Source organism: Sus scrofa, chromosome 17, assembly GCF_054392235.1.
Source record: "Sus scrofa isolate SSC_HxYL_T2T_F1_AM1 chromosome 17, Sscrofa_HxYL_maternal_Yorkshire_Landrace_v2.0, whole genome shotgun sequence".
Classification (NCBI taxonomy): Eukaryota; Metazoa; Chordata; class Mammalia; order Artiodactyla; family Suidae; genus Sus; species Sus scrofa.
This window is the reverse complement of record NC_139399.1, coordinates 70,688,753-70,713,777: the sequence shown is the minus strand read 5'-3', so window position 1 is coordinate 70,713,777 and position 25,025 is coordinate 70,688,753. Positions and strand designations below refer to the sequence as shown.

Sequence of the window (25,025 nt, the reverse complement as noted above, 5' to 3'; positions counted from 1 at the left end):
ACCCTCTCTTCCCCTCTGTCTCCCGCTCTGACTCGCTCTGTCCCTCTGTCTCTTTCACTCCTTTCTTCTTGGTCCTTCCGCAGCCTCTCCAGCCCCTCTCCAGCCTCTGTCACACGCCTGCCCTCCCGCCTGCATAGCTAAGGGCTGGACAAAGAACAGGCTCCATGCTGAAGCCTAGCCCCACGCTGCCCTGGTTATGGTCCTGCCTCTCCTCCCCTGCAGGTGTCCCGGCCTGAGCAGCACCAGCTACAGGACCCAAGCAGCAGGTCCCTTACTCCAGGGAAGGAGGGTGTCAGGGTGTCAGGGGAGAGCTCAAGAGGAAGGGGCTGCTCAGACGTGGGCGTGGGGAGCTCCGTGGACCAGGGAAGACCTGAGCACAGGTAGGGACCATGGCCTCAGGGTAGGGGGTGCCCCAGACCTGTGGGGAAGGTGCACCGTTGGGTGGCCGGCCCCTCTGCACGGTCAGGCTGCGCCCACCCTACTTCCCGCCCCCCATTCTCCACCCAGTGCCTCTCATCTCCAGCTGAAATGAGCTCATTCACTCATGTTTTTGAGGTCCGTGTCTCTCCTACAGAGGCCACACTTGCTGCTCAGGGCGTACTATGCAAGGTCAGGCGAACAGACAGATGGACAGACAAGCGAGGCCAGTCAGAACCGTCTCTGGGCTCCTGGAGCTGTGGACAGTCAGAGCAAAGCCTGGAGCCCCAGGCTGCTGGAGGGTCCAGGCCCAGGACGGTGAAGGACACACAGGCCTGGGCTGGAGGAGACCGGTTAGGGTTCCAGCTTATTAGAATGTGTGCCAACATCCAGCAAGGCTGGGGGGTTCGAGTGGACTTAGGACAGCTTTTCAAATGTGCAGGATTAAATGGGCGACGGTGCACCTTTCCCTCCTGGAGACACAGGTGGGGGCGAGGTGGGGGTGTCTGCTGACTCCCAGGCCCGCGGCCTGCCTAGAAGGGAGTGATGACGTGGAGTGAGGAGGGGCAGGGAGCTGGCTGTCACCCCCCCCCCCCGGGAGCTCCAACAATACCTGCCCATCTGCCCCTTTCTCCAGGGAGGCGGGAGCGGGGGGCGGGGGGGGAACAGCCTGGGCTGGTTTTACTCTCTCACTGCTGCGCAGCCTCGTGGCAGAGGGCATGGGGCAAATCCACCTTTGCACCTCTGGGGGGACGCTCCCTTAATGGTTTAAGAGCAGCATTCAAGTGCATTCCTCGTTCCCTCTCCTACCCAGGCCCTCCAGGGCAATCCCTCCAGGCCTCCAGCCCCATGTGCTGCCACAGCTCCGCACAGCCTGCCTCGCCGGCCTCTCTGAGCAGCCGGGGTGGCCTGAGCAGCCTCGGGAAGCCTCTGCACACATCCTGGTTTCCACTCAGACGGTTGAGCTAAACCGCTTGCCCTCACCCCGCACCTCCTGACAGCCAGCTCAGCACCCTGGCTCCTGGCGTGACAGCTGTGTCCCCCTCGGGACATCCCGCTGCGTGTCTGAAATTCTGACACTGCACCCATTGTTCAGCTGCTGAAGAGACCGGCCCCTTGGGTGTGAAAAGGACACCCCATGGAGCATTATTAATGCACGGCTTGGGAGGGTTCTCCTGACAGCACTAAGCACGGGCTCGTGGCTCCCTCCAACCCCAGATTAATAATCATGGCTACACAATAGACACTCTGATCAAGCAGCAGGTCTGGGCCCATCTTCCAACGTAAACGAAAGCCCCACCTGCCCGGGGTAGACACCAGCCTTGTCAAAGGAGCCCACGCACACCACCCTCCCTCACTGGGGTCACCCGCCTGGGGTGGCAGGAAGAGGGCGCCCAGGCTCTGGATATCCACTGGACAGCCACAATTCGGGGCCCAAATGTTTCACTCTTTAAGGCCAAGAAGAGATTTAAGGTCCTACGCCTACTCTTTTCGCCTAAAGTATTAAAAAAAAAAAAAGAGAGAGAGAGAGAGAAAGAAAGAAAAGAAAGCCGAATGCGCAGTCACACAGGCAGCTAAGCTTTTCCAGCAGCCCCATCAGACGGGCTCTGAGCTGTCCACACGCCTGGTGCTGAACGCAGGCCGTTGTGCACACCTCCCCCACACAGGCCTCCTCTGTACACACTGCCCTCCAGACACCGAGCCCAACACCCCACCTCCTGTCCAGGGCCAGTCCCGCCCCTGTGTGTACTCTGTCCCCACCCCATGCCCACTCCCCGGCCTCCTCAGTCAGAAGGCAGTGCCCTCTTGTGGGAAAACCTTCTGTTCTCTGGCCCCGTCTCGTATCCTGGCTGCTTGGCTCAGAACCGTCACTCAGGCCCTGCTGCCCAAACTAGAGGGACAGCCAGTGCCAGGGAGGAGCTGGGAGTCCTGACCATGGGGCCCAAGCAACCTTCCTACTCATCCCATAACCAGCACAGAGCGTTGTGCATGCAGGTCACCCAGAGCCCCTGACCTCAAGCAAGTAACTTCTCCATCACGTGACCTCGGAATGCTCAGGACTGGAAGGGTGAGGTGAGTGAAGCATCCAGCCAGGTGCAAATTTAAGGGAGAAACAAAACGAGGTGACCAAGATGAATAATAATTTAGTGCAATACTTTAAAACATCTAAATCAATGCAAAAATTCCATGATGAACAATATATTAAGAATTTACATAAAGACCATGGCAGTATCACCAGCGTTTCCCTTTGCCTCAGGCTCAGACATGCTCAGCAGAGAACCGATGGTCACAAGGGAATAAAAGTGTGAGTGGAGGTGCCTGGGAAAGCACCAGAACGGACCCGCAGTCCGGGCACCCGATCCCAAAGAAAAATGTTGGGCTTCGAGAGTAAAACACAAGCAGCCTCAGATGAGGCTGCCGCCTAAAGCTTCGCGGCCCTTCCCATCTCCACCCAGGGCCGTGCGTCTGGGTGGCCAGGCCCTGGGTCACGGACCGGACCCTGATGGAGAGCATCCACCTGCCAAAGAGAAGAGAGACCGGAACATGCCAGCTGGGAAAGAGTGCCCCCCAGCCTGCAGTCCCCCCCACTTCCACCTCAGAGGGTCACCTGAGAGGGAGCACCAGGGCCCGTCACGGGGAGCTCTGGAATTAGAGATGCGTGTGATAGCGGGGGTTACCTCCACCAGCAAGCCCCAGGCAGGGCACCCTCGGCCCCACTTGGGAAGATGGAATAAACAAGGCCAGCCGACCTCGGGAGTCCCCGAGGCAAAGGCAGCTGAGGGAGCATCGGAACGAACAGAGAGCAGGCACTGCGGCGCCTCAGGGGTGCCAGGTGTGATGAGGCCTCAGAGCAGGGACCTGGCAGAAGGGAGACCCGCTGCCACATTTCAGCTTTGCTCCCTCACAGTGACTTCTCCTCCTTGAGTTTCAAAGTGACCAGATCTTTAATGGGCCTGGCCTCCACTTACTCTTTGCCCAATCCAGGTCGAGAATGACGAGACCCAAAGTCTAGGCATGAGATGGACCCCTGCCTGCACCCAGGGCCCCAGGGCGGGGGCTGCCCTCCCAGCGCCTCACCTTGCCGTGTCCGCCCAGCAAGAGCCTCGAGGTCCTGCAGCTGGTGGCCTTGTCTCCGTGTGTCCACCTCTGGCTCAGCAGCTCACCCCGGAACTCATTTTCTGAGGGTCAGAAGAAGAAAACCTGATGAACCCCAGCTGCGCCAGCTCAAGGGGAGAACTCGGGAAGCTCGGGCCTCTTTCACATGGCGCTTACACCGTCCCCCTTCTCCGGAATCCGCTGGAAAGGTTATGGCCTCCCCGCCACGTCAGGAACAAGAGGCGGGAGCTCTTTGAGAAGAAGCCTCTGGGACGGTCCCCAGAGGCTTCGGGTGCCCTGGCCCCAGCAACCAGCTCTGGCTGCGCTTGATGGAACACGCCTGGGAGCGGGTACGGATTTCCACTGGGGAGGCCACCCCCGCCAGGGGCTGGCGTGGGTCAGGTGAGGTCCGACACTTCGCCTCCCCTTTGCCCAGGCTCCTGGCATCTTCCCTCTCCCGCTGTTTCCGCCTCTCTCCAGAGCAGCACCTCCAGTGGGTACCTCCTTCCTCGCAAACATGCACACGGCAGAGAGGAAGCTCAAGGCATCAGCTGGACCCGACAAAGAAATGCATCGGGTCCTATCCCCTCGCTCGGCACTCCCTGTTTCCATGACAACCAGCGCTACACGGCAGCGCCTCAAAGGAAGGTCACGAAGTAACCAGCAATCAAAACAGGAAATGAATATGCCTGCGCTCTGCTCTCTGCTTCTTGGAAATGAGTTTGGGTTCTGCTGAAGGCGGGTCGGGCACACAGTGGTCACACCCATCGTCTTGCTTCTCCGCATGCTTCGGACGTGCTCCCCAGACGCCATTTTTCTGTAATTCCACCACTCCTGCCCCAGGCAGCCCTGCGGCTCCAGCCACAGGGTCCTCTTGTCTGGAAATGGCTCCATCCCATTAAAGGGCCTCCTGTGACCTCTAGCAGCACAAACACAGAGGGAAGCAGATGGGTTGTCAAGGAGACAGCCTAATGCGAGGTCTTCAAAGGGACGGTAACACCAGAATCTGGCACCTACTGTGTGCGCCTACTGTGTGCTCGGTCTCACTGAGCTAAGGGTCACCTGTGAGGACCAGACCCAACTGGAGGCATGTGAGCCGTGCAGCTCTTCTGAGAACCGGAGATCTCAGGCCCAGGTACCCAGCAGTCACCAGCAGGTGCTCGGGGGAGCCAGGCCCACCCATCTGTATCCAAGTCTGCAAACCAAGGACAGGAGGCCCCAGACCCCAAGGAGGAAGCCGCAAACAGCATCCACGGGAGGAGGGTGGGGAGGTGGGAGGGAATCCGGGAGATGAACAGGAACCGCCCTGGCCACAGGACGCAGTCACACTTGACGACGGGGATGAGACAGTGGCAGCGGGAGCTGGGGGACGCCCGCCCGGCCGCCAATGGGGTCCCCTTCCCACACACTCTTCCCCTGGGAGACAGCGCCGCCAAGACCTGCACACTGGGCTGATGTTTGAGGTTGCAGTGGACCATCCGGCCTCGGGGACGAGCGTGAGTAGGTGGGGGTAGCTGGGGCGCGACTCACTGGCAGCTGGAGGGAAGGATGGAGCCTGACAGCTGGGCTGTGAGGACCATTCCGGGCAACCCTGCAGGTGTCCTGGGAGCGCCCCCACCCAGTCGTCCTGCTCTCTGTCCCAGAGGAGCCCAGCAGTCGCGCGGCTGTGCCAAGGGAGCTCTGGCTTCCATCTGACAGCGACAACTGCCCACAGGAACCTCTGCTCTCACCTGAAGCGAAGCCCTTCTGCGGGAGCTCCCCTCGCCCGCACCCCCTGTGCTCAGCTCTGATCTCCACAGCCCCACCCCTGCTCAGGCTGCACTGGGCCTTAAGGATCTCCGCTCCAGCACCGCCACACACAGCAATGCCTGGCAGTGTCCTCAGCGCCTCCCCTGGGACGCAGAGGGCATTTGCATGAGGCCCACACCCCAAGATCGGAACCGTGGTACATGGCTCCGGCTCTACCTTCCTGCAGTTCCTTCCTTCTCCTGGGAATTTTTTGGCAGCAAACCATAGTCAGTGCAAGAAGCTGCTAAGGTGTGGCCGTCCTTCTCCTTTGCCGGGAGGCAACCCAGGCCCTCTCAGCGCCCCTGGAACCTGCACAAGTCCTCCACAGACAAGACTCCAGAGGCAGCACGTGAAGCCCACACATGCCCACTGCAGCCGAGGCCCCAGGCCAAGGAAGGCCCTGCGCAAAACAGGGTGTCCCGCCGAGATGCCCCATCCAGCAGTCCTGCTGCCGCAGACACTCGGCCAGTGGAGCAGCTCTGCCCCTGCCCCGCAGAGGTGGGGGGAAGCCATTCCGAGCCTCAGAGCCTCTGACTTCGCTGTGCAAGGATGGCCCTGACCTTCATCCCGGGAGGCTGCAACGAGGAGGACGTTGTCCTCAAGACCAGCCCTTTCTTGGGGCTCTCGGGTCTTCCTGAGCTCAGCAGAACCCCTGCTCACAAACACACAGAGCAAACAAGCTGCTTGGGAGCAGGGGGTGAGGATGGTGGCTCTGGGCAAGACCTCTGCTAGGGACCTGGCACTAAGCACCCTGCCTGCTCCATGTCACCCCAGTATCTGACCACACAGAGGCCCCAACTCACTGGGTTTTGCTCGTTCGTTTTGCTTTAGGGCGGCATATGCAGCACGTGGAGGTTCCCAGCCTGGGGCTATAATCAGAGCTGTAGCTACCGGCCCATGCAACAGCCACAGCAACGCCGGATCCTTAACCCACTGACCCAGGCCAGGGATAGAACGTGCATCCCGAGAACTTCCATGTGCTGCGGGTGCAGCCCTAATAAAGCAAAAAAAAGAATTGGTCCCCGTCCCTCAACTGGACCCTGCTGGGGCTTTCCAACTCACCAAGCTGGAGGCATCGCATTTTAAAAATACAATCTGGGAGTTCCCGTGGTGGCGCAGCAGAAACGAATCTGACTAGGAGCCATGAGGTTGAGGGTTCAGTCCCTGGCGTTGCTCAGTGGGTTAAGGATCCAGCATTGCCGTGAGCTGTGGTATAGGTTGCAGACGCGGCTCAGGTCTGGCGTTGCTGTGGCTGTGGTGTAGGCCGGCAGCTGCAGCTCCAATTCGATTCCTAGCCTGGGAACCTCCATATGCCGTGCGTGCGGCCCTAAAAAGACCAAAAAAAAAAAAAAAAAAACTGAAAATAAAAATACAATCTGTCTGGACTCCAAACCTCCATCTCCTTCGTGACCATATTTCTATTTCTTTGTCTTTGTCCTTTTAGGGCCATACCTGCACCATGTGGCAGTTCCCAGACTAGGGGTTAAACCTGAGCTGTAGCTGCCAGCCTACGCCACAGCCACAGCAACTTAGCATCCGAGCCACCTCTGTGGCCTACACCACAGCTCACCGCAACGCCAGACCCTTAATCCACTAAGCAAGGCCAGGGATTGAACTTGCATCCTCATTGAAACTAGTTGGGTCCATTACCACTGAGCCACAACAGGAACTCCATGGCCATATATCTTGAGACCCCCAACTTGCTGACTCCAGTCCTGGCTCTCATGGCCTCCACTCCTGCAGCAGCCCTGGGGGGGGTCACAAGTCACTTCACCGTCACACACCCATCCTGCACCCCAACACAGCCTCCTTTCTCTCGTGCCAGTGACCCCGCTTCTGCTGTAGCCCAGCCCTGCCTCCGCCTCCAGCTCAGCTCCTCCTCTCCCTAACCCTCAGCCCCCAGATCCCTGGGCAGGAACACTGGGGACTGTCCTGGACCCAGCTCCCACCACTGCTGTTTTCTGAATCTCTCCAGACTCTGACCACTTCTTTTTTTTTTTTTTTGTCTTTTTGCAATTTCTTGGGCCGCTCCAGCAGCATATGGAGGTTCCCAGGCTAGGGGTCTAATCAGATCTGTAGCTGCTGGCCTACGCCAGGGCCACAGCAACTCGGGATCCGAGCCGTGTCTGCAACCTACACCACAGCTCACAGCAACACCAGATCCTTAACCCACTGAGCAAGGCCAGGGATCGAACCCGCAACCTCATGGTTCCTAGTCGGACTTGTTAACCACTGAGCCACGATGGGAACTCCTCTGACCACTTCTGACCTCTCGTTTTTTGTTTGAAAAAATTGATAAACTGATTCTAAAATTCTTATGGCAGATCAAGGAACACAGAATAGCAAAAACAATAAAGTCGGATCTGCCTCATTCTGTATAAAAAATTAACACACTGGATCACAGATCTCAATGTAAGGGTTAAAATGCTTAGAAGACATAGGATTAAATCTTCCCGATTTTGAGTTATAGGCAATGGTTTCTTAGATATGACACCAAAGGCACCAGTGACAAAATATATATCTATTTAAAAAAAGGATGAACTTTGTCAAAGTTTAACACTTTCGGACGTCAAATAACACCACCAACAAAGTGAAGAGACAACCCACAGACGGGGAGAAAGTATCTTCAGATCACATACCCGACAAGGGACTTTAATTCAGAGGACACAGGGACGCCGACACGTCCGCAATAAAGCAATCAACCCCTGCGTTTCAATGACCACAGGATCCGAACGGACATTCTGCCAAAGACAACCACCAACGGTCAGAAGGCTCATGAAAGATGCTCAACATCCTGTCACCAGGAGACATAAGTCACAACCCCAATATGATCCCGCCGCACACCCGCCGACGAGGCGGTAGGTGTTTTTTAATCAGACAATGGCGTGTGTGGGAGAGAACATGGAGGGACTGGCACCTTCGCATGTTGCCAACAGGAGTGGAAAATGGCACCGCTGCTTTGGCAAACAGTCTGGCCATTCATCAGAACATCCCACTCAGACCAGCCATGGGGCCCAGCAAGATTACCCCCGGGCACAGACCCGACGGAGGTCAAAGCGTGTGTCCCCACGGAGCCTCGTCCACAACGCCTCGTCACAGGTTTATTCGTGCCAGCCAGAAAGTGGGAACGACCCGAGGGCCCGTCCTTGCCGAGCAGACGAGGCAAAGGGTGACTGACTCGCCACTGGAACGCGAAGGACCGAAGCCGGCTCGCGCTGCGCAGGAAGTCAGACCCTGGGGTTATCTGCTTTGTTCCGGAGCTGCTCCTCTGTAGCATGGGAGCCCCTGGCCAGGGGCACCCGGCTGGTCAGGAGGCCGCCGGGGACCTGGGTTCCCCACAGCACCTGGGTCCTCACAGGCGGAGGGAAACGCCACGTCCAGCCTGTCACCAGCGTGGGGCGGGGGCGCTGCTAAGCCGGGGCCTCGGCCTTCACCAGGCCTAGGAGAGAGAGCGCTTTGAATCACACCCTCCACCTCAAAGCTATAAATGGAGGAGCCACGGGCAGCCTGGCCCTGGGATCACGTACCACCAGCCCCCACATCTGCAGGTTCTGCATCCATAGGTTCAACCCACCATGCATGGAAAATACTCCCCCGAAAACTCCAGAAAATTACAAAAGGCAAAACTTGAGTTTGCCAGCAACTATGACAGAGCATTTACATTGTCCTCAGAATTCTAAGGCCTCTGGAGACGATCTGAAGTCTGTGGAGGAGAGCTTTGACAGGAGGGCTTGAGCATCTGGATTTGGGTGCCCTGGACGGGATGGTCCCGGAGCAGTCCCCCGCCAAGACCCAAGGACTCTGTATAAACACGTCTTCCAGTTAAAAGGAAAACACTGGGAGTTCCTGCTGTGGCTCAGCAGTGATGAACCCGACTAGTATCCATGAGGATGCAGGTTCGATCCCTGGCCTCACTCAGTGAGTTAAGGATCCGGCACTGGTGTGAGCTGTGGTGTAGGTCGCAGATGTGGCTCAGATCCCGCGTTGCTGTGGGTGTGGAGTAGGCTGGCAGCTGTAGCTCCAATTCGACCCCTAGCCTGGGAACCTCCATATGCCACAGGTGCGGCCCTAGAAAATACATACATACAACACACGTACATATAAATTTTTTTAAAAAGGAACAAATCTCTCTTACTTTCATCTCACTCCTCTCCTTGCTGCCATTTCCAATTTAACGCAAAGCTCAGAAAGGAAGAGAAGAGTTAAAATAAAATTGGAGCAACAATTTAAGGCCCACAGGAAACACACCACAGATCTCAGCAGATCCTGGGAGCACTCACAGCCCAGGATTCTACCCTCGGAACCCAGAGAACCTCTGACCCCAAAGCCTGCAGGGGCAGAGCATGCTCCCAGACAAGGAGGGCACAGGCCGCGCCTCGGGCTCCAGGGCTGGGCCCCCCGTGCCCAAAGGATCACAGCAAGGCCCAGGCTTAGAACCACGGGCCAGAGCCAGGGGCAGAGGGTGGTGCGTCAGAATGAGCGCAGTGCCCATGCAGTGTGGACAGCGGGGAGCAGGAGCCCGGCACAGCCAGTGCCGGCTGGCCCGTGCAGGCGGGGCCCCAGGCAGGAGGGGAGGGGGAGCTTGGGATGGGAGTTATTTGAGGCTTCGTGCCCTCATGTCTGCCTTCCCCAGTTTGGAAATAAAGCATAAAACCAAAATGAAAAACCCAACAGAAGACGGGGAGACAGAGTCAAAGACACTCACTAGAAAAGTAAAAGAAAGAAAAAGAGATCTGAGATGAGGAAAAGCTGAGTGGGGCCTAAAGGCCAACGCTGGAGCTCCGGAGAGAACACAAAAATGAGAGGAGAGATATGAACGAAACCAGAAAAAAGAAATGAATTAATTAATTTAAAAATAAAATAGGAGTTCCCGTCGTGGCGCAGTGGTTAACGAATCCGACTAGGAACCATGAGGTTGCGGGTTCGGTCCCTGCCCTTGCTCAGTGGGTTAACGATCCGGCGTTGCCGTGAGCTGTGGTGTAGGTTGCAGACGCGGCTCGGATCCCGCGTTGCTGTGGCTCTGGCGTAGGCCGGTGGCTACAGCTCCGATTCAACCCCTAGCCTGGGAACCTCCATATGCCTCGGGAGCGGCCCAAGAAATAGCAACAACAACAACAACAACAAAAAAAGACAAAAGACAAAAAAATAAATAAATAAATAAATAAATAAATAAATAAAATAAAAACAATTTCCCAGAACGACAGGAAATTATTTTTAGACCGAAAGGCCCATTAAGTACCCAATACAGGGAACGAGAGAAACACCTGCCCAGGCAGGCCGAGCCCCGAGAGTCTAACGCCTGGGGGGGAGCGTGGGCCCAAAACCTCCCCCGGGGAGGGCCACCCGGGAAGGCATGTGGAGAATGGCATCCCCACAACACAGCAAGACCTTCAGAGTCAAGGCTGAAGAGCAACCTGCGGCTCTCTGCGCCCAGACAAACTGCCCGTCCAGGAAAACGTAGAATGAACCCCCCACCCCCAGTCTCAAAAGTATGCTCCCCGCTGGGCACTATCCGGGAAGATCACCTGCAAGGAAAACAAACCTCGTGTGAGAAACAACCTTGGGACCTGGGCCGGCCCGGCCGGAAAACAAACAAAGATGCTGCTCGGGGCTGCGCAGGTGCTGTGGCCGCGAGGGGGCAGGAATCCCGTTCTGAGGCCCTGGGTCCTGCTGGGTCCACCTGCCTCACGTCCCATGAACCCACAGTCCCAGGAAGACTGGGCCAGACGCCAGGACGGCCTGGCCCGGCCTGGCGCGGAGTGTGGGGGCGTCCGGCCGAGAGTGGGTGTCAGCACCTGCGGGAAGGGAGGAAGCGCCCGGCCCGCGGTTGGTGCCCGGCCAGTAAGTGGGTTAAGGAAACCGGGTTTCTCCCTGTTGGAGGAACACGTTACACGTGTGGAAAGGGAGAAATCTAAAATGCATCTTGGGGGGACGGAAGTGTCAGTGTGAACGTGTGCTTCCAACATACATGGAGGGTGGAGAAATGGGGAGTTCCCGTTGTGGCTCAGCGGTTACGAACCAAACTGGGATCCATGAGGACATGGGTTCAATCCCTGGCCTTGCTCAGTGGGTTAAGGACCCGGCGTTGCCGTGAGCTGTGGTGTAGGTCGAGGATGCAGCTGGGATCTGGCCTGGCTGTGGCTGTGGCTGTGGCGTAGGCCAGCAGCTGTAGCTCCAGTTCAACGCCTAGCCCAGAAACCTCAATGTGCCAAGGGTGTGACCCTAAGAACAGGTGAAAAAACAAAAGAAGAAGAAGAAGAGCACAGCAGCCAGTGTCCGGGGGCTCCTCTGGCAGCAGGGACAATCTGAGCCTCAGTTAGGATTACGGCATCCGACAAAATGCAGCGTGAGTCTACTCAGAGAGCGACAAAATGAGGATATTGGTAGTTTGATGAGGAATGAGATACTTCCCGAGTTTTGAAACGCCTTCCCCCCAAAATACGTATTAATTCAAAGGGGAAGGTGTCATTGCAGCAAGAGACGCTGGGACGGCAACGCCCAACCCGGCTCACACTGGGGGTCCCCAAACAGCCCATCTCCAGCCCGAAGGACCAGGCACATCCAGCACCGTCCTGGGGGAGGACACGCCTGACCAAGACCAAGGCAGCGCAGGGGGCGTCCGGAGCCCACCTGAGACAGCGGCCTCTACCCGGTTCCTGAGACCGTCTTTTGTGCTGCAATCCCCTCTGGACGATGGACTCAGACCCGGTAAACGCGCTCTCAAGTAGTTCCAGAAAAGCCATTTGTCCCGTATTTGAAAATTTTCTGGGAGTTTGAGGTTCTTTCTTTCTTTCTTTTGGTTTTTTTTTTTTTTTTTTTTTTGGTTGTTGTTGTTTTTGTTTTTTTAGGGCCGCACCTGCAACATAAGGAGGTTCCCAGGCCAGGGGTCCAATCAGAGCTACAGCTGCCGGCCTGCACCACAGCCACAGCCACGCAGGATCCTTAACCCACTGAGCTAGGCCAGGGATAGAACCCGCATCCTCATGGATACTAGTTGGTTTCGTTACCACTGAGCCACGACAGGAACTCCTTTTTTTTTTTTAGGTTATTTTAAAAAATATTTTAGGAGTTTTCTTATGGCGTAGCGGGTTAAGAATCCAGTGTTGTCACCGCCGTGACATGGGTTCAATCCCTGACCCGGGAAGTTCCACATGCAGCAGGTGTGGTAAAATACGTGTGTGTGTAGATATAAATTATATGAAATGTATATAAATTATATAAAATGTGTATATATGTACAATTTTTTAAAAACAGCATGGTGTGGGGGGGGGCAATTTCAACAACAGGCGGAGGCCTCTGGGAGGAGGTGGAATCGGAGGCCTGGGGGGTGGGGCGGGGCGGGCGCGGGCCTCAGGCCACCTTCCCAAGTCCCAGGACTGTTCCTGGAAGGTAAGGAGGTTACAATGTCCGGGTCAAGGCTGGCTCCCCCAGGACAGCCGGGTGCGGCGGGGACAGCCAGGTGGGTGAGCTCCCAGGAGCCTGACAGCCCCAGGCCAGAGCTGCAGGACAGGCAGCACCTTAGACGCCGTCGCCTAGACCTGCATGGCCTCCCGCACCCCCACCACCCCTACCCTGGCGCCTCTTCGGGGCTGACCCCTGTTTCTGACCAGGTCCGAGGGTCTCAGCCAGCGCTGGCGTCCCACCCACCGGCCCAGGCTTTGGCAGGAAACGCAAACAGGGCCGATGGGAAATGGGGGCAAGTTGTGCTCCCTCCTCTTCTTTTCTAAGCTGGATGCAGGGAGACGTCAAATGAAGACTTGCTGAGTGGAGCAAAGACAGACCTGCTTTTGCTGAGTTTAGGTGAAAATGAGAGAAGGGGTGGGGGCGGGGGGGGGGCCGTTCCATGCTTCGCACATTTCTCATTATTTTGCTTCTACATCAGCCGGGCTGGTGCTTTCTCTATTCAATAAAAGCCAAACGCAAGCCACGTCCCCTAATCGCTCCAACAGCAGCTCACTGCTGAGGAAATAATACAGCTGCGACTTCCAGCCTCGCACACTTTCTTTTCCATTTATATGCAAATAGTGACCTTTCACCCGGGCCGTCTCAAAGAAGTGTTTCCTTAAAAATGCAAATAGCATGTTGCAGGCTGCTACTGTGGCTGAGTCTGCCTTATATTATTATTATTATTTCTTTTAACCTTACCAACGCTGTAAAAACAGCTAAACTGCAGGGCCGTAATGATGACTTTCCAAACCAAATCACAGGACCGTCTCCCCAGGCAGCCTGTCAGGGAGCCTGCAGGGGGTGAGGGCCCTCAAGAGAACGAGGGGGTTAGCGCACCCCAGGCGGGCCCAGGCAGGGTACTGAGGAGCCAGGCCCCCAGCGCCCAGGCAGGTGCCAGATCTCGGGCAGACAGGATCTCATGGAGCGCATTCCCAGCCAGGTGCGTTTCAACGCTAGGGGTCAAGGCTCGTGACCCCAACTTCCGCCTCCATCCTGGCACATCCTCACCCCCCAGGGGGAGCCAGAGGAGCCCTCTGCTCTCCTTCAAGCCCCCAGGACAGCAGGAAAGACCAGGAGCAGGAGACCAGGAAAGGGACACGGCCTTGGGGCAGGGCCTCCCTCCCGCTGCCCTGACCCACCCAACTGACCCAGCGGACCACAGGACACAGGCCGCGGGAGGCGGCACCTCACCGCCTGTGCCCACCTGCAGTGCTGGGTCCCGGAATTTCCCATGCCGGGGGTCCCAGAAACTCCTCCATCGGAACAGTGCAGCCCAGGGAGAGGACAGATGTTCCCTTCCTCCTCGAAGCCACACTTTTCTGAGGCTCCAGAGGTTAACTCGACTAGAACAGGCTCTCTCTTGACTAAACAGAATAAGACTAATCTGCCAGAAGCTCCTTTAGGTCTGCCCCTGCCCTTGCTCTCGTCCTGTTCACAAGGACAGGGACCAGACGGCAGCTCTGGGCCTCCAAGCCAACTCTCCGCCCCCCACCCCCACCCAGTCCCGCAGTGGGGAATGGAAGTGGTCCTGCTGGGGGGCGAGGACTGAGCCCCACGCGGCAGATGGAGTCCCAGCCCCAGGGCTGAGCGCGCCCCCCATGGCAACTGATTTGCAGGGGCGAGGGTGGGGGGTGCACCGGCAGAGACACCCGCCCGACAGCCTCCCTTGCTGCCAGGGCGCAGCCCACTCTGCAGCCTTTGAAGTTAGACATACTGGGGGCTGTGCGTGCTAATCTTGCCTCTGGACGGGCCCGCACGGCCCAAGAGCCAGCACAGGGCAGACCTGGACAGAACACAGAGCACACAGACCAAAGGCAGCTGACCCCCGAGTGGCTCTGGGCAATAAGGCGGCCGCCACAGGAGCGTGTGGGACGCCCCTCCGGGTTCTGGCTGCCACAGCCCTCCCACCCCCCACACTGACATGCGTGCTCCAGAAGCTGTCAGATGCTCTCCAGAGCCGCATCACAGCAGGGTGAGGCTGGCTCACCTCAGAACCCATCTGGGGTCCCCTGACGCCAGGGGGCAGGCTGCGGGCCGAGCACCAGAGCCCAGACCTGGGGCACGAAGGGAACCCCACACTCGACACAGGTTCTGAACTTAGACGACAGGGCCAGAAGCTTGCGAAGAGGCTAAAAGTTTTGGTCGATGCAACTCAAACACCAACTCAAACCAGCCTTTCCTCTGCCTTTGGGCTGATGCATGGACTTCAGGGTCTCCACAGGTTTCCCCGTGGCTCCAGGGCCATTTCTGGAAGCATCAGCACCGCAGAATGGGGAAAGCAGGCAGCTCACAGCTCTCGCACGTGCTTTGGGGCAGGGGCCTCACAGCTAACCTGCTGTGGCGCCAAATGAGACCCCCAGAAGGAGCTAGGATTGGGGGCGTGGGCTTCATTCAATAAAAGGCGATACACAGAAGGGAGGCACCAGAACACAATCTGACCACAGAAACCGCCCCTCAGGCGAGAGTCTCTCTCCCTGGTCCCCAGGGTCTAAACTCACCGGAGGCAGATCGTGGAGGGAAAACTCGGAACTGAAAACTTCCCATCCCGAATCAGAACCTTCCCTGGCTGTCCAGCCAGTGCTGACCACTCAATGCCCGTGTCTACAAGGGCACCCGGACAGCCCCAGGATCTGGAACAGAACCGAACCCTGGGGCACTGCCCACGAGGCAGCCCTGACCTGAGGGTCTGCAGACCCGCCTCCGAGGCAAGTGGGGACACCCATCTGACTGATGCAACAAGGTAACAAGGATGTTTCAGTGAGGAGACATGTAAGGGTGGGACCATGATGCCTGGGGGGTCCCCTGAGGGACCCGGCGCAGCCTCCGCCCGGGCACGGCCTTGCGTGAGAAACAGGAGGTAAAGGAGATGGCAAGGGTGCCAGGGGCCCTGGGGAGGCCGGGCTGGCCTTAGAGTCAGGCTGGAAACAGACCAAGGAAGGGTCCTGGAGGAAGGAGACACCCAGAGGCAGCGAGCGTGGCCTGAGGATGACCTCTGGGCTGTCCAGGGCGGGGCTGCGGGGGCGTGATCCCAGCCTCTCCTGGAAGCATTCCGAAGCCAGGCTGCACCCTCCTGCCCAGCCTCAATGCCTTGTCTGTGAAATGGGCCGCAACAGCGTCCACCTGCAGGGCACATCAGCAGGAATTTAACTGGTCGGCACAGCCCCAGGCTCTGGCTGAAACCATGCTGTCAAGTGTGTCCGTTTACCCTCAATTCTGGTTGCATTTTAGAATTTTGTGGGATGGTGGCCCAGCATCAACACAGCTCTCGATGTGGCCAGCCTCCCCATCTCGAGACCCTGTTTCTGCTTGAACAAAACTTTGGTGGGATGTGTGAGAAGCTGCCCCATTCCATGGGCAAACAGGTGGGTGAGGAGCCCATTTACTGCTGAGTTAGCAGCCTGGTGACCAAGCCATCTGGGTGCCCAGGGCAGCTCCTGTCCCCAAGCACCTTGTTTGTGTCCAGGGGAAGCTGAGTCTGAAACATCTCTCGGCAGCTCCCTCCCTGCTGCCGCCAGGACCACTGGCTGAGCCGCTTTGTTTTCAGAATCCAAACCCCATAGGTGAGAGCTCGGTGTGAACTCTCAGGAAACAGGGACCTGGGGAGGCACGAAGCTCTGCCTGTGGAAGGAAGAGCAGCCTCCTCTCTCGTGGGCTGGGGCAGGTCGGCCCGGGGTCCGGACTCTGGGCCCAGAGAGGTGGGGAGGCTGCGGCCAGACTGTGGCCGCGGGGAGGGCAGCCTGTCCAGCCTGGAGCCCCAGGGACCCCTCGCTCATGCAGCCGCTTTAACGTGGAGCTTTGAGGCAACGAGATCGGGAAGAGAAGGGGGCCCAGATGGCTTCCTCGGAGCCCGACGCCGGACGGGATCAAGGTGTGAAGCCAGGCGTGAGGCGGAGGTGGGAGCCGGGCTCCTCTGCCGGCAGCTCAGGCCATATGGCGCGTCCCCACTCCCTCCCGGCGTCCAGACGGACACACAAGCCCGCACCGACCCCCCCCTCCCCACCCCACGCAGCCCTTCGGGCTTGTTCCAGGCGCAGCCTCCACGTAGACCCGGCACCCAGACCACAGTCCTGAAGAAACCTCACAGAGCGACGTGTCTACACAACTCCAGGTGGCCCCTCCAGTTTCCTGAGTGGATGCAGAGCTGCCAGGCTCGGGCAGCGGAGGCCAGGACCCAGCCTACTGGCAGATGAAGCCACGGCCAGGCAGGCAGATCAAAGCGTCCTCAGATCACTTCCACAGCGTCTGATTAAAATAACACTGCCTTTCTTAGAGTGTAAATTCAAAAATGAAAAGGGCAGGAGGGTGAAGGCTCCCCTGGCAGGAGCTCCCTGCACGTGGCCGCCGTGGCCAGGGACAGGCTCCTAAGGCCCTGCCAGCTGTGCCTTCCACCGGCCCCCACGCCTCACTTCTCTCTCAAGCAAACTCAATGCAAGGCCAAGAAAAAAGCACTTTAAGTTGGGTGGGAAACGTCTCTCATTCTGTTCTGAGGGTCTTTAAAGCAACACTTGGGGACACGCGACTATCTGTGGCGGCCGGGCGGGCGGCTTCCATCCGGGATGCCGAGGGGCCCCTGCCCCAGACGGGCCCGGGGTCTGGAGGGAGCCGGAGGCCCGCCGGGCAGCACGGCCGCAGCTGCCCTCGTCCCTTCTGAGACGCAGCAATTTTCGGGCCCACTAATCCCTTGATGACGTCGGCTCCCAAAGACGGTTTTCCTGTCAACTCACACCGCAAAATTTCTGTGAAAATCACATCTGCAGACAAGCAACTTCTGGTTTATCCACGAGTGAGCTCCGTAGGGTGGCCCAGGAGCCGGGGAGCAAAGGGAGGGTCCCAGGTCCTCCAGCCCAGCTTCCCACAGGATTAAAGCCAACAAAAGGGGTGTGGGACAGGCGGCGGTGCTTCTTTCTCCAACATGCAAGCTGCCTGTCACCCAGTGCCCTGCGTGCCCGAGGGTCAGGTGACCAGGCAGCCCCGCCCACCTGACAGCCCCCCCCCACCGGCCCTGCCCCCCCCACAGCCACTCGGGCTCAATGCTGACCAAGGTTGTTCTGCTTGCTCCCGGCCCCCTCCCCAGCCCAGGCAGGGGGCTGAGCCACACTCTCTTCACCGCCGCGGAAGTGCCTCTTGCACCCCGAGGAGCTCGGCCCCCACGAGCCCGCCCACCACCATCAGGGCAGCTGCCCAAGCCCCAGAGGCACTTCTCACACACTGTCGGTCTGCAGACCCTGGTCCTGCTGTCTCTGCCCAGGGCCGGCCCCGTAAAGCAGCGTTCCACACCGCGCAGCCATGGCCCAGGCACCACCCACGGGGAGGTGGGCCTCATGCACACCCCAGGCTCCCCCGACCCAGCTCCCAGACTTGGCGCAGACCCCTCTGCACCCACCCCAAACGCACCAGCCCCATCACACAGAGTCACCCACGTCCTCACGGGCACATTCGGTGACCCCAGGACAGAGGAGGACAGTGGGGCCCAGAGAAGAGGGGCCCTGACTCCAGGCAGCACCAGGGAGAGCGCCCACTCCAGCCAAGGCCAGCTGCCTGGGGTGGGTCTGCATGTCCAAGAGCACACCATGCCAGCACACTCTCTGCTAGCCTCTCCCCGGCGCCTCTGGGCCCTGGCAGGGCTTTCCAGTACAAGCGGCTGTGACCCCAGGGACAGAGCAACTTTGCAGCCCCAAAGGTTCTGCCTGCCATGTGGGGTCAGCTCGGGGCAGGTCCTTCTCCCTAGGGCATCAGGACCATGCAGGGCAATGGGGGACCACTGCCTTCACCAGGATCTTCCAAGAGGGAATGGAGCATTGGCTCCAAATACAGGGGCTGCCTCCAGACCTGTGGGAAATGCCTGAGGGTCACAGAGACCCTCAGGGTCACACTTGGGACGGAAGCAGCCCCCCCGTCCTGGGTGAGTTCCCAGGCCTGTTTCTGGGCCCAAAGTCCGAAGGGGTCAGAGCCCAGGGGGTGCCAGGATTGAAGGCCCCCGTGTCGGGCTCCCTGAGGCCCCTGCTCAGCCCCTGGCATCAGCGGACACCCCGTGAGATCCAAAGCCACCCAAGTGCCCAGGAGGTGGGAGCACCTTGCAGGGGCTTTGGTCTCCAGCTCCACGGGACAGAAGGGTTTATGGAGCTGCTTCCCTCTCTGTGCAAACAAATTACCCTGTGAGCCCTAAGCCGGCCTCCTCCACACGACGACCAGCTCCGGGTCCAGGCCTGTGGGTGCCAGCCTCCTGCACTCCCATCCTTTGTTTACCATTAATTGGGGGCCATATGGAAGGAGGTGAGACACAGCCAGGGACCAAAGGGAGGGGAGCCCTGGTAGAAGGAACCTGGACCTCACCCCAGTGCCCGCCCAGCCTCCGTGGGCCAAACAAGGGCCGGGCAGCCTGTGCCAGTGTCCAGGGAGGCAGAGTCCAAACACATCCTCTCACCAAGGCCGAGGCTCACCTCCTCCCGCTTTGCCCCAACACTCTCCTGCCTTTTGTTCACTCGCCACCAGCCACAGAAATATCCTCAGGCCTCTCCAATTTTCTTTTCTTTTTCACCACGGGGGCAAAATTCCTCACCTCCGTCTCCCCAAAGGATAATGACGATAATCGCTGTCATTATCGCCATTATGGTGGCACAGTCTGATGGCCCAAGACCGAGCCCACAGCCCACTAACAGACCCACCTCTCAGAGGTTTTGTTTCAGAAATTACAGCCCAACTTTACCAGCCAATGGCGTCCACGGATGCAAAGGTGATGCTGAGAGCAGAGACGCCCTCGGTGGCTCAGAAAGAGCAACTCCGGGGACGAGGACCCACTGCACTGACACCCAGGAGCTGCCGCCAGCTTGTTTATCTTCCTGATTCACAAAGAAGAAAGTGAATCCAAAGGACAAAGTCCACGGCCCAGAGCACACCACCCTGCAGCAACGGCCTCGCAGCGTCGGCTGCTCACGCGATTTCTCTGCCAGCCCCGATGTCTAGTTTTACATCTGAAAACCCAGTTACACTAACGCCATAAACAACGACACTCGTGACCCGATCACGCGGCGAGAAGGGAGCCGAGGCGAACAGCGGTGTTTAGTTCAGCGCGTCTATCCCACAGACACACGCACCCAGATGTTGTTCCTTAAGTTAGAAACACCCGTTAGAATGACACGCAAAGACAGACGCTCACATGGCATCTCTCCTCCGTCCCGGGTGGGGGTCGCACACAGGTCCCGGCCGCGTTCTGCTCCAGAGAGGTCTCCTGCCTAAGAAGCCAGCCTTCTCCCCGCACGCAGCTGCCGGGGCCCCGCTGCAGAAGATCCGTGCTCCTCTTCCAGAAACGCACATAAAGTTTCCGTCTTGACACAAGGTCCCCCGTGTCTTTTCTGTCGGCCGCACAGTGTGCCCGCTAGACTCGGAGGAGGCCAGGCACGGGCGCAGCCAGGGAGGGGCAGAGCCAGCGCAGGAGAGCGGCCACGGAGAGCCCCGGAGGAGAAGAAAGCCTCGGTCCTCGGAGCGGCTTTAAAGAGCCACCCCCAAACCTGCTTTTCCAGCAAAGAAAGCCTTCATCTTGGAAATTAACTCGCTCGCGCACCCGCTCCCTGCCCCCGGCCAAGGGGAGAAGCCAAGCGCCGGGCGTCTGCCTTTGTCAGCGAAAGAACGTAACGTGGACTTACCTTTCCCACAGCTATTGTCTGTCCTCTTTCAAAATGACATCACGGAAAGCAATCATGAAATTTACATGGGGGGTGCGGGTGGACGGGGGAGGAGAGGCAAGGCAGCTGCCTCCCTTCCAGCGGTCACATGTGGGGAAGCCTGTGTGCGGGGTTTCAATTAAATATCTTCTCCCTTTAGTGTGCGAACTCCTAAGCCAGCTAAAGGCGACGTCTCATTTACTTAATGACCGCTCTCATTAGCAGCGGTGGCACGGGCTGGCGGAGAGGCTTCTTTGTAAATACGCTACCCATGAACCCTTGGGGCTCCAATATATCTGTTTACTCTCTGAGGTGAAATAAATTTACAGTATAGCATCAGAAAGATGGATCTGCTAACGGGGAGCAAGAGGTGCCCTGGCCGGCCGAGCCCCTGGCCCCTGCTGCCAGCCTCAGCCAACAGAAGTGCCCGCGTTTGCCCACACTGATTCATAATTAATACGCAGCACGATTTGGGTTTTTTTAGTGCCAAACACACAAAAGGGCAGGAAGCGTCACCACCACCAAGCTCACCCCCCTCTGCTTTCTCCACCAGTGGTTCAGTCCAATAATTCCTAATAGCAGCGAGCGGAATGACAGATGCCCTGGGTTAGCACGGCTGCAGGAAAAGTACTTTACAATATTTATTGGTGGTTAGGAATATGACCTACCATCATAAAGAACGGACTGCAGAATTTATTACTCAGATGAGCCAGGGGGGTTACATATTGCCTCATCTGCATATTCAAGTATCAGTGACTTAAATGGATATGTGTATTTTTTTTAAGTGCCTAAAAGTTACCTCTGGCCACAGACCAAAAAATAGTCACACACACACGGAGTAGATCAGGAAAAGATCCTTTGCTTTTATCACACACTCCCTTTTTGTTTCGAGACTTAAAAGAATAAAACCTTCTCACAGAAGGCTTGAGCGCCCCCGCAGCCACAAGTACCCTAACCCTGAAACCACGAGCTCCACTGCAGCCAGAGGGAGGCACACCACCCCAGCTCTCGGGTTTTCTGAGTCTTTTTCAAACTGTCTGCCAGGAGTGAGCCAGTGGAAATGAGGAGGGGAACCCATAACGCACACAGCGGAGGTGCCCAGCCGCCCTGTGAGCAAGGCCACTGTCTGCTTTCTACAGTGTCCATTTGTGATGCTTTGATTCAGGGATAAACGGAGGCGTTTTCTCAGTAAGAATACCCAGGAGCCAGGGTATTCTTGCTTGTCATCCAAATTCCCTTTTCTTGCAGATAAAGCTGGCCGATGATTGTGCCCTACCACAATCAGGTTGTTGGAAACTGCGCTGTGAAACAGGACACAAGCTGAGGTGCAGACACCTGTGCAGCATGGACGGCCACCGGCCAGCGAGAGGGCCAGTGGGACTCCGGCCCAGAAGTTCGGTGCAGAGATTGCAGCAGGCGGTGCGTATCACTCCTTCTAAGTTATGCGGGAACACCACGCCCGAGTGAAAGAGCACGGAAGGGCTCAGGCCACCAAAAGCAAGCGTGAGCCAGAGGTGAGGCCTTGGCTTTCTCTCCGAAAGCGTTTTTGAAGGTCAGCTTAGGCTCTTCCACAAGCCATCGCCTTCGACTTGCAGAGCTGCCCTCATCTCGGGTAAACCCAGGGAGCTTCATCCCAAAATGCGTCACTCTCAACACATGAGGACCACTTGTACTCAAAGTGATCTTCCAGGTTGAGCAAAAGGAAATAAAGGCAGGCCCTCACTGGTCAAACGGAGGGTGAAATATTAATCAGCCAGATGAGAGCAGCTTGCTTTTACTCTCTCCTGAGCTCACGTCCATTAGACAGAAGGACTCGCTTGGCTAAGAGCCCTCCTGAAAAGCCACTTTCTGCCTCCTCTGGACATGCTGTGAGTGCCGGGATGTTTTGCATCCCGAACCTTTGGCATTCAGAAATTCTATTAAACTCTTATCGGCAGGCTGCAGGCTCAGACAGCCCTGCGCGCCATTGTTCCACGACGGAGATAGAATCGCAGGGAGGCCGGTGCTGAATCAGCCGTGCTCCCCAACAATGCCCTGTGTCTCATGAAAGTGTTCGGCTCAGACACGGAACAGGCCAGCTCGGGAAACAACGGGAAGAGAGGTAGCGACAAGGAGAGGTCGGTGCGAGCGACCGAAAGACCTGAGACGACGTGGCGGCTTTTCAGGTAACACACTGCACTGCCCAAACCCTCAGGCGCCTGCTGATCTCACCCCTCCTGTGAATAACCAGGCTTCCCCCAAGGCTGCCGCCCGGTGGTCAGGGCAGGGGGCCTCCAGACTCCACCTGAGGCTGCTCAGGGAGCATCCAGGGGAGCTCAGATCTTTCAACCAGTGCCTGTTCCCAGAACCTGAGGAGGAGCCCCACCGGGAGGGTCCAGCTGCAAGAGCCGTTTCAGAAGACGGGTTTGATGACTAAAGGTTCAAATCCTTCTCCCACTCAGTCAAGAGAACAAAGGAGGAGCTCGCGAAGGGGCCTAGCCGGCAAAGTTTACGTTTGGCCGGAGTGTGGGGTCCAGACGCGCCTGGATCCGATCAGCACGTTGGACAGCGCTCCTTCGCCCGCCGGCCCCTTTGTTCTCGGCGCACGGAAGTCCCCAATCCGGACAGGCCCCGGGCGACGATCGCGGAGCCCGCGGAAAGGCAATTCCAAACCAAGGCTTGCAGTCCTGCCTCTAGGTGATAGCAGCAAGGTGTCGCCAAAAATGTTCTTACACGGGGGAAACTGTCAGGATTTTTTTAAATTATAAAATATTTTCTTTCCATAACTAAGCATGAGGCCAATCATTCCTTCAAGCTTTGTTTCCTAAAAGGTCTGTGGTGAAGTTATCCCTGACTTTTAAGTTTGGGAGACCCCGAGGGAAACAACCTCTGTCTGATTGGAGGGTCCTCCAATGCCACACAGGAGAAAATGGGGAGATTTGCAAAAGCAAACTTGCAGCGCTTGCTAAGAAAGCGTTTTGTGGGAGCTGGGGAGGCCGGCTCAATGATGGCTTAGCTGGTAAGATCATTTCAAATAAAGTGTAATTACTTGTGCAAATCTGCACACAGACATTCCAAGTGTCAGTTCATTTGCCTCATAAAAACTCTTTCAAGTAATTTTGGTCTAAACTTTCTGCATCTGTAATTGGCACCACCTTCTCCGGTGACCAGCTGGGGGTGAGGGTTTTCTTGTTTCCTTCTGAAAGCTTCCCTGCAGATGGGCGCCCGCCTTAAAGCTGCAGACGACAATTAGGGCCGTTGTGTGTGGAGCCGCGATGGTCAGCATTAATATTGTATACGAACAGCTGAGGGCGAGGGGGGGCGCTGCCCCAGGCAGGCTCTGGCAGATGGAGCAAACAAAACCGAGAGCCACTCTCACCAGCACCCTGGGCGGACTCGCGCACACTCTCTGGCCATATTGTGGGGCTGTGTCATGCTGAGACATCAAACGCGCCAACCCTTTGACTCTCTGTGAGCACTTACACGCACAAACACACATGGGCTTGCGAGAGTATTCCACCGTGCCCAAGTTTCTCACCCACACCGAGGAACTGCGCATGTGATGGAAACACCAGCAAAGCCTTTTACTACAGTGAGCCCCAGGCGGGCAAGCCCCACTGGCTGCCCTCCCCCCTCCAGAGGCCGCCCACAGACAGGGCTGCCCCTCCATCAGCTGCCAGGGCAGAGTGGCAGGCCACTTTCCGAGGGCCCTGGCCTTGCTCGGGAGGGAGCGTGTGTCTGTCACCTCCTTGGCTGCCCAGAAAAGAGCACTGAGAGCTGATGGGGACACACAGCTAATTAGTTGCTTTGGCGTCTTGGCAGAAACCTGTGAACAGGCCAGGGGAGGGGTGCCGGGTTGGGGAGGGGGGAAGGTACGCACCCAGGAAGGTCCCGCAGAGCGTCATCCTGGCTGGGCGGGCACCTCCACTCCGAAGCTCGCCCCACGGTCACTTCATGCCGCAAAAAGTTGCTGCACAAACTTCTGTGCCCCAGGGCCCTGGAGAAGGCACTTCTCATCCAGCCAATCCGCGCCAGGCGCAGATAATCACAAATTGACGCCCTGCCAACGCAGCTCCCTTCCCCACACAAAGGGGCCCCAGGCCCTGACAATGAGCCCCGCCTGCAGGTGGGGGAAGCAAAGACACTGCCCCTTGGCTCTGACGGATGAAGTGAGGGAGGGGAGGGGCCCTTCCCGAAGCCACTTCCCCTCCCCTCCCCCTCCCACTTTCCTCCTTCCCGCTCCCCGCCCCTCTTCTTCCCCCCACTTTCCCTCTCTCCCTGCTTCACCCCAGACCCAGTGAGGCCAGAAACCTCGTCAAAGACCAGCCACGATGATGGGGTGGGATGAGGTGTGGAAAGCCTTGCCGCCCCCCCCAGCACACACCTTGCACTCCAAGGGGCCAGGCCCTTGTGGCCCCTGAGCCATGGAACCTCCACCACTCGGGTGTGAAGATTTGGGGGCAGGGGCTGGGGGTGGTGAAGAAAGGACCCCCTCCCTCTGGGAGGGAGGTTTAGGAGGGGACCTGCTGGGGTGGGAGGGAGGGGCCTTTCTGGGATGACCCCACCCCATGTCCGTGACCCTTTGCTGCCCACTGGGGCCTTTGGGGCAATTAGCCCTGCCATCGTCAGACCTAGCTG

General features: G+C 57.8%; 1 protein-coding gene across 41 annotated transcripts in view; it reads right to left on the bottom strand.

The window, feature by feature from the left end:
* Window positions 1-24,498, bottom strand: part of MYT1 (myelin transcription factor 1) — a 63,295-nt gene extending 38,797 nt beyond the window's left edge. For 12 of the 41 annotated variants that reach the window (XR_014832952.1, XR_014832955.1, XR_014832953.1 and 9 more), the window contains exons 1-2: window positions 20,391-20,837; window positions 3,496-3,596 (exon numbers count right to left, since the gene is read on the bottom strand). Coding sequence is in view for 9 of the 41 variants with exons in the window: in XM_021077786.2 (XP_020933445.2) it covers window positions 3,496-3,596; window positions 4,002-4,407 (507 nt within the window). In the remaining 32 variants the exon portion in view is untranslated. Of the gene's footprint in view, window positions 1-3,495; window positions 3,597-3,690; window positions 4,487-19,453; window positions 19,695-19,903; window positions 20,838-24,267 lie in introns of those variants that run through there. The other 29 variants (XM_021077786.2, XM_021077789.2, XM_021077788.2 and 26 more) reach the window with 14 other exon arrangements.
* Between the last annotated feature and the right edge of the window lie 527 nt (window positions 24,499-25,025).